Source organism: Oryzias latipes, chromosome 8, assembly GCF_002234675.1.
Source record: "Oryzias latipes chromosome 8, ASM223467v1".
In the NCBI taxonomy this organism is placed as follows: domain Eukaryota; kingdom Metazoa; phylum Chordata; class Actinopteri; order Beloniformes; family Adrianichthyidae; genus Oryzias; species Oryzias latipes.
In genome coordinates, this window is record NC_019866.2 from 20240802 (window position 1) to 20256561 (window position 15760).

The 15760-nt window shown below is 40.5% G+C and overlaps 1 protein-coding gene across 3 annotated transcripts in view; it reads left to right on the forward strand.

The window, feature by feature from the left end:
- grin2b (glutamate ionotropic receptor NMDA type subunit 2B) overlaps positions 1-15313 on the forward strand; it is a 157145-nt gene extending 141832 nt beyond the window's left edge. For all 3 annotated transcript variants that reach the window (XM_020705461.2, XM_020705462.2, XM_004071951.3), the window contains exon 17: positions 6457-15313. In XM_020705461.2, the coding sequence (XP_020561120.1) occupies positions 6457-8748 (2292 nt within the window). In that variant the 3' untranslated portion in view covers positions 8749-15313. The remainder of the gene's footprint in view (positions 1-6456) is intronic.
- Positions 15314-15760: the final 447 nt, after the last annotated feature.

Genomic DNA, 15760 nt, shown 5'->3' on the forward strand with positions numbered 1-15760 from the left:
CTAAAACTGGTATATTCTAAGTATAATAAACGTGAATCTACTGTTTAAACAACTTTATTAGCAGAGTCCTCATAACATCAAACAGTCGGTTGCTGAATATTAAGCATTATTATGGTCTGTAGGAACAACTGTCAAAATAAATCCAAATTTTTTACAATGCAATTTTTAGCAAACTGTGCTCTGCATGTATTCTGATTGACTACCGACCTTCTCTATCAATCCCTTCTGTGCATTCAATTTGCCACATTTACATAAATCTTCTATCGTGATTAGATCTATGCTCTTATTCTTTAATACTGGACTTATTTGAACCTTCATAGTTTAAAGGGATAAAGGTGTGAAAATGTTCATGTCTGTCTGAGAAAACTGGGAAAAGTGAATAAAGTCTGCAGTGAGGAGTTTTACTGTCTTTAAACATTTGTAATCCTACTTTTAAGTAATTTATGGATTTTAACCCCTGTGATAAACGAGGGAATATTATATTCACCTTAACCAAACAGCAGAGTCAGAGAAATGATTGTTCTCCTTTCATTCTAAAACTCAGGCTTTTCTTCTGCTCATGAGGCAAACATTTACAAAATACTCAGCTGAAATCAATGATTCACTCAACAAAAGAATCAGCCACCCTACTGGCAGGGGTAGATTACTGGATCTCAAGGGACCAAAGTCACCCCAAGGTGTTTGATTTGCATAGGAATTGTTGTGACATGGCTATGGTGTAATTGACTACATGCCTCTGAAGGTGAGCCGCTGCAGGCTCAATCACATGGCGAATTTACAGCTCGTACTGCATGCTGCTGCGCTCTCTCAGTTTGATTTGTTGTTGGTCCTAGAAAGCAGAGCTGAAAAAAAAACCTCTGATTTATGGGTTTGGTCCTGCGTACAGTTCTGATGATTTTGTTTAATGTTAATTTCACATTGTTAACAGGCGTGCACGAGGGGTTGCACTTGTTGCGAAAATGTCGGTTGACTTTAATTTTACTCGGCCTTGTTTTCAAGGATTGCATCAATATCATTTGAATGGGGAACAGATCAGAGGCCAATTAGGCTTTATGTAACACTCACCGATTGTTCTCGTTTACAAAAATGACGTCTGTTTTTGCAGTGATCTGAAAAATTAAATAAACACTGTGTGTCGTCAAAACCACAGATGGTTCAGTTGGTGTGGAGTAACTCCATCCCCACTTCCCATCACCCATCTGTTTACAGCAGCTCACAACCAACATTACCAGTGCAACATAAACAGCGAGCAAAACTGGAGCTATCCAGCTGTATAGCTTTGAGCCAGATTCCAGCTCAGACGAGGAAAACGAAGACAAAAATAAATCTGTGTCTGCAAATGGATGCAGTAGATTTTAATGGACCAAGGAGCTTGTGGCCCACCCATTGTATTTCTACATAAGAAATAAACTCCTTTTCTAACAGTATTTTTTCCCGTCTTCTTCTGATTCACAACTTGAATGAAAAAATACTCAGAAATACAATTTTAGGCCCATTTTTTTTTAAATAATCTATTTCATCAGAAAACTGCCACAAGAACATATTAAAAACACGAAAAAACAAAATTTTCATCCGAGTGGGTCTTCAAGCCACTAGTAGAGCTGGGTTAAAAAAAATCTAATTATACATTTATATCAAATTTTGCTTTCTTCATACTGATTCACGAAATCCCAGATAATTCATGTCTCTTTTCCTGAATTTAAAGATCTTCAGTTGATAAAAAAAAAATACTGAACTGTTCATTTTTAGCAAGAGCAACACCAATTTACTCATGTAATCTTTGTCTGGGTTAGATTACTTGTTATATGGAGACTCATTCTTTTAATCAGGCAACAATGTTTTTTACGGAAGAGAAGAAAATTTACGTTGAATTTGATCATAATAAATCATGAATCAAAAATTAAGTCATAACTTCAAAATTTCCAAACAAATCAACTAAAGAACAAGCGCCACTTCTTCTTCCTGAGTCTCACTGTATTTCTTGATGTGATTCTTTGTTAAATTCCAGTCTAGATAAAGCTTATTGTTATTACTGCAATTAATTCTAGGAGCAATAGAAATAATGCCCTTTAACATCATCGCTGGGTTCATTTGAGACAAGTTCATCTGCCTGGTGTTAATCTGTAAAACTGAAAAAGAGAGTTCAGACTCTTTGTCATCTGATCATGAATAAAATGTGTTTTTTCATACCTTAAACTGCACCAGGTGTAAAAATCTAAAGGAGGAAAGGGTCTTGTTCTGAGATTAAGCTAAGTAACAGAATGATTGTCATTGATGTCGTGGGAAGAAAGAAGTGACAGATTTGGTCGAAGGTGGGCTGTAATCAGAACTCGGATGCAGTGATGACAAATTATGCACAGCAGCGGATGACAGAGATGAAGTGGAGATGAGTGGATCAACCCCGAAAGACAGATTTAGGTGGAGAAGACTTCAAATTCATCAAGATTCCCTTGCCATTTTCTTCTCTCATGTTGGCGCTGTTCTTGAGCCTTGTATACTTGATCATTAACAGACTGTGAAATTAAAAAAAGTAATAACATTATCTGTAACAACAGTATGAGGAATGAAGCTTTTGTGTTGCAGTGCAGTGGGCAGAATGCAATTAAAAAGAAAACAAAGAGCTGGAGCCTGGAGATTTGTGAAGACTTGCATCTAAATCGTCGGGATGAGTTGTCAGTAGGATGATACCTCATCCCCGGCCTGACCCGCATCACAAAGGTCACCTGGTCTTAGAATGTTAGCTTGACACGTAACACCGTCATCTTTCCCTAACAATCTGCAAGTGTTCGGGGGAGATTAAAAATGGAGTAAAAAGTGAGTCGGGAATTGATCCGATCCTTTACGGCCCTCATCTGTCACGCCTGGTTTACTTTCAGCTGAACATCCATTTTTATCTGGATATTGTACCGTACATCACTGAATGCAAATGGAGCGGTTCATCTTTCTGTCACTGTACGGATCAGCTGCTTTCTCCTTGGTGTGGCCGTGTTCTGTGATGGAGATTGTTATGTGGTCAATGGCACTGAGGGCTCGTGAAACTGAGGTCTTTAATAACTGTCAGAGGAAATTGTACAGCTGAATTCTAATCACATTGATTAAAAGTATTGACCATTCGGTCTAAAGAGGTTTTTTACGGCTCTTTCCCTTTTATCAATCACCCACCATTGAGCCACAGCACTCTCAGTGAGTCCTGATACTATTTGCTCAGTGGCGATTTTTCTCATTTCAGTGACTATATGACTACAGTGTCCATAAATTATACAGTGTCATACCTTGTATGTCAGTTCTCTTGCCATACAATGCTGTGTATTTACTGTCCTCTCATTTACTAAAAGCACAGCCCAGTCACAGCATAAAACTGATACATGTTTCCTATTAGCATCAAGCTAATTCACAGGGACCTCTTTTCTGTTTTTACTTATTACTAACCTAAATTTTACAGTTCCTATTTTTTTTTCTCTATTGATATTTAGATAATCCCACTAAAACTATCATCTCTCCTTACACGGTGTCTACAGATATAGTGGAGGACATAAATATTTGATCCCTTGCTGATTTTGTAAGTTTGCCCACTTAAAAATAGATCAACAGTGTGTCATCCTAATGGTAGGTTCATTTGAACAATGAGCGATAAAAAATGACAAAGAAAAGACACATGTCCACAGAATCGGATTAGACAGACTCCAAACTCTCCAACATGGGAAAAATTAAAGAGCTTTCAGTCGATTTAAGGGAGAAGATTGTAGATCTGCACAAGGCTGGAATGGACTACAAAACAATCAGCAAGAAGCTGGAGGTTGAGGTGACAACTACTGGTGCAATGGTGCCAAAATACAAGAACATGACCATCAATCCACCTTTAGGTCTGGGGCTCAAAACTACATCTCACCTGGTAGGGTTTCCATGATCATGAGAGCAGTGAGGCCACGCAACAGGAGTTAGTTGATTATCTAAAAGCAGCTGGAACCACTCACACCAAGAAAACCATTGGGAGTACTTTACACCACAATGTCTTAACATCTTGCAGAGCTTAAAAAGTCCCAATGCGTGAGAAGGCACGTGTGCAGGCCCGCCCGAAGTTTGCCAGTGAACACCTTCATGATTTAGAGAGTGATTGGGAGAAGGTGCTGTGAACAGATGAGACCAAAATTGAGCTCTTTGGCATCAACTCCAACCCATCCTGTTTTGAGGAAGAGAAATGCTGCCAATCACCCCAAGAACACCATCCCAGTTGCCAAAGCATGCTTTGGGGTGTTTTTCTACACAGAGCTATTTCGCCGTGTGGATGGGAGGATGGGTGGAGCCATGTAATGTCAAATCCTAAGTGAGAACCTCCTTCTCTCCACCAGGGGGGTATTCCAGAAAGCAGGTTATGCTAGCTCCCACGATAAGTTTGAGGCTAAGGAAGTTGATAACCTCAGTTTTCGGTTCCAGAAATGGAGGTATGTTTCAGGGTAGGTCAAGTTGCCATAGCAACTCATGCTCTGAACATAATCTGGTCCGGAGCAGGTTTAGTTGAAGCTTAGTTTGTTTACAGAGAGATGAAGCAGCATGGCGTGTCCATTTGAAGATGATTTAGTGGATGAAGAAGCTCAGATAATACTTTTTCCACCATGAGAGGGTGATAAGACCACATATGGATGTTGGAAAAATAAACTTTTTAACTTTGATCTAACTTAATTATTTGCTTCAGTTAAGATAAATCCTTTTTTGTTAGGTCACCTTAAAAATAACACGTAGTTTTCAGACAATTATTTTCCTTTCATTCAAATTAATTCAATTAAGTAGGTGTAACTTTGGTGCTGCTGTTAGATCGGCACCGCAAGGGATTCTGGGATATCATTCCCTTTGCCTGTCTGGACGGATTTGGGTTTAAGTGTGGCTTTTTGACAAAATGTTTTTGTTGTTTAACTGTTTTAGCTGTTTTACTGTGTTTTGCTGAGTTATTTTGTCCTACTATACTTACGTCTCTGCACCATAAGTGAGAGTGAAGGAGAGGATGATGAGTTTATATAGCACTCCTACCTTCTCTGGCTGTAAGTATAATGATGGAGAATTCTTTCATGAATTTTGCACTCCGTGCATTTTTTCCCCCCGTCCTTTTAATTGTTATAAAAATGAGTATATCTGCTGGCTCAAACGTAAACATATGAGAGTTCAAGAATGATAATTATTTAAGATGGAAAAAAGATTAATTGAATTGGAGTAATGTGACATTTAGTTAAATAAATATGTAAATTTGAGTTGTAAAAAAAATTACTGAGTTTTATAGACGTAAGAAATGAGGTTGAATAAATTTAACTCAATTACTTGTTACCAATAGAACTAATTCATTTAAGTTGGCAAAATTGGATAAGTTATATATATATGCGTCACAAGGAAAATGAAAATAAGATCAGAAACTCGTGCGTTTACTTTGTCTGTTCTTCTACTACAAGCAGAAACTCTTTTTTTTGATGATGCAGCCGTATTACTTTTTTGATGGACGTATAATCTTCATACGCCGTCATTAAAATCTCAGACTCCGCCTCACTGAAGTGTCGCGCTCTCTTTTTTTCTCCACGCGTTTCCATGGTGACTCCGTAAATCGGCGATCCATTGAGAATGCCTTTATGTACCTGCCGCGCACGTGCACTAACCCAGGGTTACCAAGTCGAGAGTAATTACGCCAACTTATATCCGGTCTTTTGGAACCGACATACCCCGAGTAAGCAAGTTCAGGCGGATTTCCGCCAGAGTTCAGGCTTAAACTCAGGCTAGTTTAAACATGCTTCCTGGAATACCCCCCCAGGAGGCTTGGTCTTCCAACAAGATAATGACCCACAACATACAGTTAAGATACCCAAGTAAAGGCTGAAGAGGTCATGGAGTGGCCCAGCCAGTTTCTGGACCTCAACCCTAATGAAAACCTATGGAGAAAACTAAAGCTCAGACTTGCTAAACAACAGGAAACCTGCTCATGAAATACAGGAAACGTCTGACCTGACAAAAGCCGTCTTTCCAGCAAGGGGGTTTAAATACATATGTCCATCAAATAAATGCAAATTAATGTCTAAAAATTCTGTAAAATTGATTTTCTTTGTAACTTTCAATCTCTCACTGCTCAAAAGAACTCCCCATTAGGATGACAAACTGCCAATTTATTTAGTGGGCAAACCTACAGAATCAGCAAATCAAATACTTGTGTTTTACCCTGTGACAGAATTAGTGCACTTGCAGGGGACCAAATATTTTATGGTGCTCTGAGAATTGAATCAGTTTTTTTATTTTATTTTTTTGCTTTGGCAAGAGTCTTTGTCTCTGTGGCTTCACGAACATTATAGAAAAAGATCCTCCAGTTTGTTCTGTGTGCCATATTTCTGGTAGGTGTACAGACAAGATTTAGAGTTCTTTACCAGCAGGAGGAAATTGTGTTATATTATCCCCCTTTAATCCTTCTCTTTTTTCCCCTTACAGGGCATCTACAGCTGCATCCACGGAGTGCAGATTGAGGAAAAAAGCAGTTCTGCTTTGAACTCCCCATCAGCAACCATGAACAACACCCATTCCAACATTATGCGGCTCTTACGTACTGCCAAGAACATGGCCTCTCTGTCTGGGGTGAACGGATCGCCACACAGCGCTTTGGACTTCATTCGTCGAGAATCCTCAGTTTATGACATCTCTGAGCATCGACGCAGCTTAGCTGGACATTCTGACTGCAAACCTCCGTACTTACCAGAAGACAACATGTTCAGTGACTACATCAGTGAGGTGGAGAGGACATTTGGCAACCTTCACCTCAAGGATAGCAATGTTTACCAGGATCACTACCTGCACCACCATGGCTCAACCCTGGGGCTGACTGGCCCTCCACCCAACAGGCCCCACAGTCTTGGAGGCAGTGTGAGTTCCCTGGAGGGGGGCATGTTTGATTGTGATAGCCTCGGAGGAGGGGTGGCCCCCATCTTTGCCACCCAGCCCTGCTCTGCATTGACACACAGAAACATGAGCAAGTTTGACCTGCTGTCCGGACAGACTCCCCCTTCAGGCCAAGGATTCAAAGGAGGACTGCCTGACGTGTACGGGAAGTTCTCCTTCAAGGGCGGTGCTTCAAGTTCCACGTACATCCCAGGACATAGCTACTGTGGAGGGAGGGGAGGGGAAGAAGATGGAAATGTACGCTCGGATGTTTCAGACATTTCCACGCACACAGTAACTTACGGAAACTTGGAGGGTAATGCCAAGAAGCGTAAACAGTACCGAGACAGTCTGAAGAAGAGGCCGGCCTCTGCAAAGTCCAGACGAGAGCTGGACGAGATTGAGCTGGGCTACAGGAGGAAACCCTACCATATCAGTCACCACCACTACCACAGTCAACGCTCTGCCTCCCCACCATTCTTGCCCCCAGAACGAAAGAGAGGAACTGGAGGAGGGGGAAACAATGACGGGAACTCGTATCTTTTCAGAGAAAAGGAGAGCGTTAGGGATTTTTATTTGGATCAGTTTCGTCCCAAAGAGGGTGTCCCTCAGTGGGAGCATGTGGATTTGACTGAGGGCCCTGGGAGTCGAGATGGAGTTGTTGGAACCTGTACCTCACTGGTGCCAGTGGAGGATTTTCTCAAGAGTAAACCCAAAAAGACAGATTCAAAGAGTGGTGGAGGATCTGGGTTGGCTGGAGGAGAGTGGGAATGCAGAAACTGTCGGGCCAGTGGGGGAGGAGGGGGAAAGCAAATGTCCATCCACGGAGGTGGAAATGGCGGCTATGGCAGTGGAATGGGCTGCGGTTCCTCGGGAGGAGGAAACAGCCGACCAAGCTCTGCAACTTGCATGCGCTGCGAAGGTTGTAAAAAGACAGGAAACCTCTATGATATCAGTGAGGACAACAACCACCTCTTGGAACAGATGGGGGGAGGAACGGGTGGGGGAGGAGTTGGAGGTATGGTTGGAGGCCCTCAGTCTCAATCTCAGGTCCAGCAGAGAAGGAAGAGTGGAGGACTTGGTAAGCAGTTGAGGCGCCAACATTCGTACGACACATTTGTGGACCTCCAGAAAGAGGAATCTGGTGGGATGGGAAGTTTGATCGGGGGTTTGGGAGGAGGTGGAGGGATGAGTGGACCAGGCATGGTGGGAATGTTGCCCCCACCTAGGAGTGTCAGTTTGAAGGAAAAGGAGCGCTACATGGAGGGTAACAGTCCGTTTGCACACATATTTGAGCGACATGGGGGCTCAGAGAGAGACAGAGACAGAGACCCACTGTTTTATGGAGGTGACAGTCGAAAAGGTCCTGGATCACCATTTGGCCTTTTCAGGGGTGGTGAAGGCCCCCATCGTCGCTCCATTGGAGAAAGAGACATGAGGGACAGAGACAGATCTTTGATGGAAGGAGGAGGTGGGGCAGGATTCTCTCTATCCAAATCCCTTTACCCTGACCGGGTAAACCAAAACCCTTTTATACCCACCTTTGGCGACGATCAGTGTCTGATGCATGGAGCCAAACAATATTACATGACAAAGCAACAGCAGCAGCAACAAGCTGCCAAAAACAGCCGTAGTGACTTCAGGAGCCAGTTAAGTACAACGACTTATATGCCGGCGCCTGCCTCAGCCGGCGTTATGTCTAATGTGACTCCCCGGTTCCCGAAAGAGCTCAGCCTTGGTGGAATGAACCACCATGGCTCCATGCTGGGGGTTGGTCCCCCACGTCCCTTCAATGGAAGCAATGGCCATGTGTATGAGAAACTCTCCAGCATCGAGTCTGATGTGTAAAAAATGAAGCGGGGAGGAGAAGGAGGAGAGCAATACAGGCATCAGATGTTAGGTGTGATTAAGACATTGTACACACATAGAAACCAGAAATGATTAAAAAAACAGTTCTCAAAAAGGGATACAACTCTGATGTAGAAGAATGAAAGGTAAGAATGTCAACAAACAACTGGGTAAATAAAATCAGGACATCCTGAGGAGGTGTGGGATGCTATCTCTTAACTGGCCAAAGCTATTCTGCATCATCATCAAAGAACATTCCCCTCAACCCCATGCATCCTCTAAACCCCAGCTCCATCAATTGTCCCAGCAGTATTTGAGAAGCCACTGTCCTTTGTTGATTTTGTATTGATGCAACATCTCATCTTCGCCACTGGCCTTGTGGTGCGTTGGCAGTCTGAGGGCTCCTGCTGGGTGCTACTGAGGAAGGAATGAACTGTCCATCTGCCCCTGTGTCAAAGCAGAAAGTAGACACTGTCACATTTACCAGATCCACGGCGCCGCCTGGATCTGCTCCCATCCCACCCTTCTTCCTCTCGCCCTTGCTCCTCCTCATCATCCTCCCTAAAGAGCTGTTTGTTACGAGAAATACAATCATGGATGAAAATGATATTCTTATAGAAAAACAGGGTATAAGAACAACAAAAATGTTGTGAATAACAAAGACGTCAATGCTGTTTATGGTAACTCATGATGATATCACTAAGTTGTTCTTGTTTTCTGTTCTACTAATATGATATTTCATAAATTTCTTGCTATCTCTAGTTGTTTCATCTGCTCCTGGTAGCAGCAGGGTGGTCGTTCTTACTTTGACCAACAAGCCAGAAAGACTGAGTCTTCAACTCCAGTTTTTTTTCCTCTTTCTTTAATATTTTACATCCCTCTTATTTGTGTTTTTTGCCCTTTGTGGAAAGCCTGGTTTTCAAGACATTGCAGTTTTTTTGTTGGTCTGAACTTGTGTTACTGTGAATAACAAAGTTTTGTCAGAAGCTGCTGGGTGGATGGACGTGCCTTACAGGTCTCCAGTGGAAATGTCCCCCACGCGTGGCAGCACCAGGACTGACCGGCACACTTTCAGGCTGCTTGTGTTTTCATCACATATGAGCCAAAACCGCAGCAGGCATCGACAGCAGACTGCTGCTGCCGGTTTCAATAAATAATGTAAGGTCTTTTATGCCTTTGTTTAAGAAAACGTTTGGTTTGGGAAGTGTGTTATGAACCTGTAGAATTCAGGATGTCCCAGTGTTCCTGATAGACTGGCGTGTCTCGCTTCACAACAGCCTTTCGGCCACTTCTTTTATTCAGGTTACATAACACTCACCAGACTCTTACTTTTTCAGCCTCTGACTATTGTGTTCTGTGAAAGGCGTTACTTTGAAACGGTCTTAGATGCTCATGCAGAAGGCTTTGCTTGAACAATGTGCGTTGATTCATCACAATGTAAACCTGTGAATAAGTCACATCCTTATTCAAAACGAGTTGTGGGTGTAAAGATGGTTTCATCGAGCTGCATCAGTTTCTAACTCATTGTGTCCAGCAGAGTTCACCTCTTTAAGTCCCTTATGGTTGCACCACTGTGGTTGTACTTTGGAGCAGCTGACCTTTTTTCCTTTGTTACTGCAGCTGTTTGACTCTCCATTTTGTGTACTTTCTTTTAATGGCTATTTACAACAAAGTTAGTCTCAAAATGCTTCCCAAAATAGCAAGAAAAACAACAAACCAAGAAAAAAATATGTAATATAATTCTCCAAATTAGCCAAGCTAGCTACAGTCCAACTGGGTTCAGACCTTTCCTGTAAAATAGTATCAACTTTAATTCATAAAGTCTATAGTGACCAACAGATTACATGGAGGCATATTTTCTCCACACTAAAAGATGAAATCTTGTGACCACAGAGAAAAACTTTTAAAAGCAAGAACAGAAAGAATACTTATTCTGTTTGGCTGACCATCTGCTGCAACCAGATGAGGTCTGAGAAGACCAGGAGGAGATAAAAAAAACCTGGAACATCCAAATAAAAGTCAAATGAGAGACGAGTTAGCAACTGCAATAATCATGTACTACTGCACATTCATGGATGGGAAATAAAATCCTCATTACTTTACAGATAGCAGCAAAAGTTTTTGCTATATTTTTTTGAATGTTCAGGTTAAATGCTGAATATATAACCATCATATTGTGTAGTGACTGTAATATTTTTGCATTTCTGTACATGTTTTAATATATATCCTCTTTTAGGGTCAAAACACCTGGCCTCCTTTCCGTCAGTTGTACAAAAAAGCAGTAAACACAAATGAATGCAACAAGTACACAGGCATTTAATATTAGATATTGAACAGTTACATGTTGTGAGAAAATAAGAAATGTAACTCTAAAAAGCAAGGACATTTTGTGTTTTTTTTTTCTTTTTTTGGGGAGGGGTTATGTCCCTTTAAACATTTCATGAACAGTTTAAAAGTGAAGTTTCTGCTTTTTCTCCTGCTTGTCAATAAAGAACTTTGTTTTTACATTACTTAATATATGCCGAAAATTTCCCAGTTTAAGCTTCCATTAGCAGCCTAAAACACAGGATTTAGGCTCTACTGTTCAGCTGACAAACACATATATACATATGGTACAATTCAGCGGGCAGAATTATTTCCTCAACACTGTAAAGACAATTCTGTTCATTTTAAACAATTTTTACCCTATTTTATACAAAAAAGTAGGTCAGGACAGGTCAAGCAGAGCATTTTTGTTATTCTTCATAAATATGAAGATTATTTTAGTGTAGTTAGCTCAAACCATTTGATTAAACCCATAACAAACTAACTTTGAGAATTTAGCAAACTTGTCTCCAAATGGAAAAAGTTAAAGAGCATCTGGACCATGGTGGAATTACAGGATGTAAAGAAACTCAAGCTTGGGGTTGTACCTCAAACTGAGCCACAAACTATGAATGCAACAAGAAAATTAGTTGATAAGAAAGCCTAATATGTTTGTGAGAGAGTGAGAGAGCTTCAGAACACAATTTCTTTTCCTGAAACCGGTGCAACCTTGATAGGCTGTCTTAAACGTATTTTAACAGCTCCTAATTTAGTTTCTGTGAGAAAGACGATACAAGAACGACATTTTGAAGAGCTGCAGAAATGTGAAACAAAGTTGTGAGAAATAAAATCTTAAATGAGAATCTGAAAATAAGTGTTTTACGTCATCACCTAACTAGTCATTGATGGACCTTCCAAGTCTGTTTTATTCCAAATTCCCACAACATTCCTTTTCTACAGCTGCAATCTAAATCCGAGTCAAACTTGTCTCTAATTTGCATGATTATTTATCAAGTCTGAGTTTTTCCAACTAGTCTTCAGCTGTTCCTTCCCAGTGGTACACAACCGTTACAGTGCCCTCTGCTGGACACATGTTGCATAACCCTAACAGTACAGTTTGTGAGTGTTGCATATTTTTATGGAGAAAAAATAAAGATGCATCTTATTTACAGGTTTGGTGAGTAGAAAAATGCTTGAAAAAACTGAAACTGAGAAGAAACACTGTCCCGGGAAAACCATGAGGATGAGAATTTGAGCTGTGGAGGCCTCGCTCCTTAAGGAGACGGTTTTTGTCTGATTTTTAGGTGAAGAGGCCTCATTTATTGCACAGAAATTTTTACTTAGTGTACAGTTGACATGCCTTATCATTCCCATTATTCTCTTCTCCAATGCTGTCTGATAATGACTTGTCATGCTTGAAACAAGGAGATCTCCATCCGTTTTTTGATCTTCGATTAGTTGGGGTCAGAAGGTAAAGGGCTGTGAGATGTTAGCTGGAGGAGGAAATGTGATCGTGGACATCGATGACCCTGATTTTTAGCCTCCGTCTCCACACATCTATAATAGCTGTCTCTGTGAAATTGTTAGTGCTGCTTCTTCCCACTAACTCTGCTAGCTGAGTGAAAAAAACTCAGCGTTCACGATAAAGCAGGACTGATCGAGTTGGCCTTAAATAAGACTCATCCAGCCTCTCACTATCCCCCATGACTTTCCTAATAAACAGATCGGGATCTCTGGAATTTTTATACGCACACACCTTTGAAAGTTCAGGTCAACCATTATCAGCAAGACAGTGCCGGAAGGAGGCGGAGGTACAGAGGAGAAGAGCGTGGAGCGAGCGTCAATCAGCATCAGTGTGTTCAGTCTCTCCCTTGTAAATATTCTGTTTGAAAAACCATCTCACTCTGTACAGTAAAGAGACAGACAGGATGTAACTTTCACTATGTTTTACAGCTGTTTAAGAAATAAGCAAAACCACAATAAAAACGTGTAAAAACTAGAAAATGCACCAACAAAAATATGCAAAATGTAGTTAACACGCAAATATTACTAGACATAAGTGATATAATTGAACCTCTTTTTCTTTGAATCTCATGTTAATTCTGATAGTTTACCGATTATGTTAAGAATAATGCTTTTTTCTTCTTTTCACTGTTAAAATTTGAGGATAATTTACTGTAGGTGTAGACGTTTGGTGATTTAAGGGGAAAGGTTTAGTTTTAGCAGTCTTTGTTAAGTTGAATTGTGTTAGAATCTCTCTTTTTAAGGTAAGCTACTCTTAATGCTTTTTGAGATCAATTATCTACACATTTATGTAATACAATATTACACTTATACAGAGGTATTTGCATATAGAGGCAGTATATTGTGATCCTTTTTTCTTCTTTTTTTCGGCGGCGGTTGCTTTCGCTGCCCGGTTTTTGATCTGGTCTCTTTAACGGTGATTGCGCACAGAATTTAGAGCCATTGTCGGCCTGGCCTGTCCTGTTCCCTCTCTGTGTTTGGGAGTGACATCACTGTGGTAAAGGAATTTAGAAAAATATATGTATATAAAAAATGCATTCATGAAACTCACATGTGCATACACTGGATGTTTGCCAGTGTCGATTTTGCTGAGAAATCCAGCACAATAGCACAGAGAAGCCAAGCTGAAATGCATTTGTGCAACCCCTTATTAAAGATAAGCAGTTGTGTCTCATCTTATGTGGTTTTGCTCCAAAAGAATCAGCTGGAGTTGCTTTATTTGAATCCATCTATTACTAAACTGTGTTCCTTGACAGCTGAACGCCCTTAAATGTGTTGCTTTCTTGTTTATTTTGCTTAGCCGTGCGTCTCTCCATATGAGGCTGCAAATATTATCTGTAATTTGCTGTGTGCATAGGCAATTTTGTCACCATGCATCCAGAAGTTATTTCCTCTCTCTCATTTTGTGTGCTACTAATTCCAATAAGTCGCTGTAATCTTCTCCTGTGCCCTGAGAGAAGAAACTCTGTTTTTCTCCTCTGCTGCTTTCACGTCCACAGTGGTGATTGAAAAGTGAAAAAATGCACCCTTGTGCACATAAACCCTATTAGGTTTCCATATTTTTCTCACTGGCTGACCGAAATTATTTCCTGTCGTTTGCAATAAATGTCGCCACCAAAACTGAAAATGCTCAGATTGGCACGCCGAATGTGCCGATAAATCAGTTCCTGTTTTTAAAGAGCTAAAACCTTCCCTATCAGATGTTCAGCACCTGCAACCAGCACGCAGAGAAAGCAGGGCTTGTCCAGACTCTCCAGTTCCCTTTAGGCCAGACTGGTTCCAGTTTCATCATGCGGGGCAAAACTTTCTGTTACAGCTCCAGAAATTGACTCATTGAGCCAGAACATCCTGATCCTGGAGGGGCTTAAATCTATCACATCAGCTGAGGTTTGTGTTTTTTTTTCTGTCAGGGAAACTGACGCTCGGGACCAACTACCATCACGCTGCAGGGATGGACATACCAGTGAATCTGACAAGTGAAAACGTGTGAGAAAAAAGCTGGACTTGACTTTAAAACATGGAATTTTTTATGAATGAGTCACTGGTGTGAGTCCTTCTACAAACTGGAAGAACTAAACTGTTCCTTTCCTAGTCTGTCATTACAAAACCTGTTTACTGGTATTATTTATTGATTTACTAGACAATAATGCACAAAAATGTGTTTGTTCATATTCCTTGTTTTCATTCTTCTCAGACCTAATATCAATTAAGTCAAAATCACATAAGGGGTTGCTACTAAATGTATTTCACACATTTATGAAAGAACCGACTGTCACTGAAACAACATAATAATTACGAATAACTGTGGGTGACAAAATTGTACCTTATAAATAGCATCACTTGTATACATAATACTATACAGAAATATTATTCTTGGCCGTTCTTTTCTCTTTTTGTGGCCCGTTTTTCTTTTGAAATAATACCAAAACTTTTACACCATACAAACAGAAAACCACACAAAAAAAGTTGTACAGGCTGTGTAAATACTGGACACCAGGGAACACTCCCCTTCACCTTTTTTGTATGGAAAACGAACAAAGTAATATCAATAACAAATGGAACCATTTCATGACAAAATGGCAAAAAAGGAAAAAAAAAACCACATCATTAAGGTACTTCTAATAAGGATAATATCTACAATTATAAGTGCTGAAATAAGCCAATTCTTTCTCTTTGTACATGATAAACAACTGGAGTGTTGAGTATTATTAATAAAAGACTATAAGTTTCACACCTATGGCATTGAGTCTTTGATTTTTTTCTTCTTGATTCATGCGGTTTAGCAGCGTCCAACTTTTACGATGTGATGGACAACTAAAGCAAAATAAAGTGACACAACCGTCATAAAACTGGTATTTTCTAAATATTATACTAAACAGGAATTTTTCGTGTCTGCAACTTTATTACTAAAGTATGTGAAACAGTCAAGAGTCAGTTGTCGCTTATTAGGCTGAGCGGCTTCTGGTACGTGGGAACAACCGTCTCCATATTTCAAGGAAGGCTCCTGGTTTTGTCTGTATATAGCAGAGAGGACAAATATGTCCTCTAGTGTTGGACATATTTTACTGTTACAACAGGGATTGTGGATCTTCTGGCACACAAGGGGGGACCATTGCTCCACAGTCGTGGCCAAACGTTTTAAGTTTGACACAAAGATTAGTTTTGACAAAGTTTGCTGCTAAAC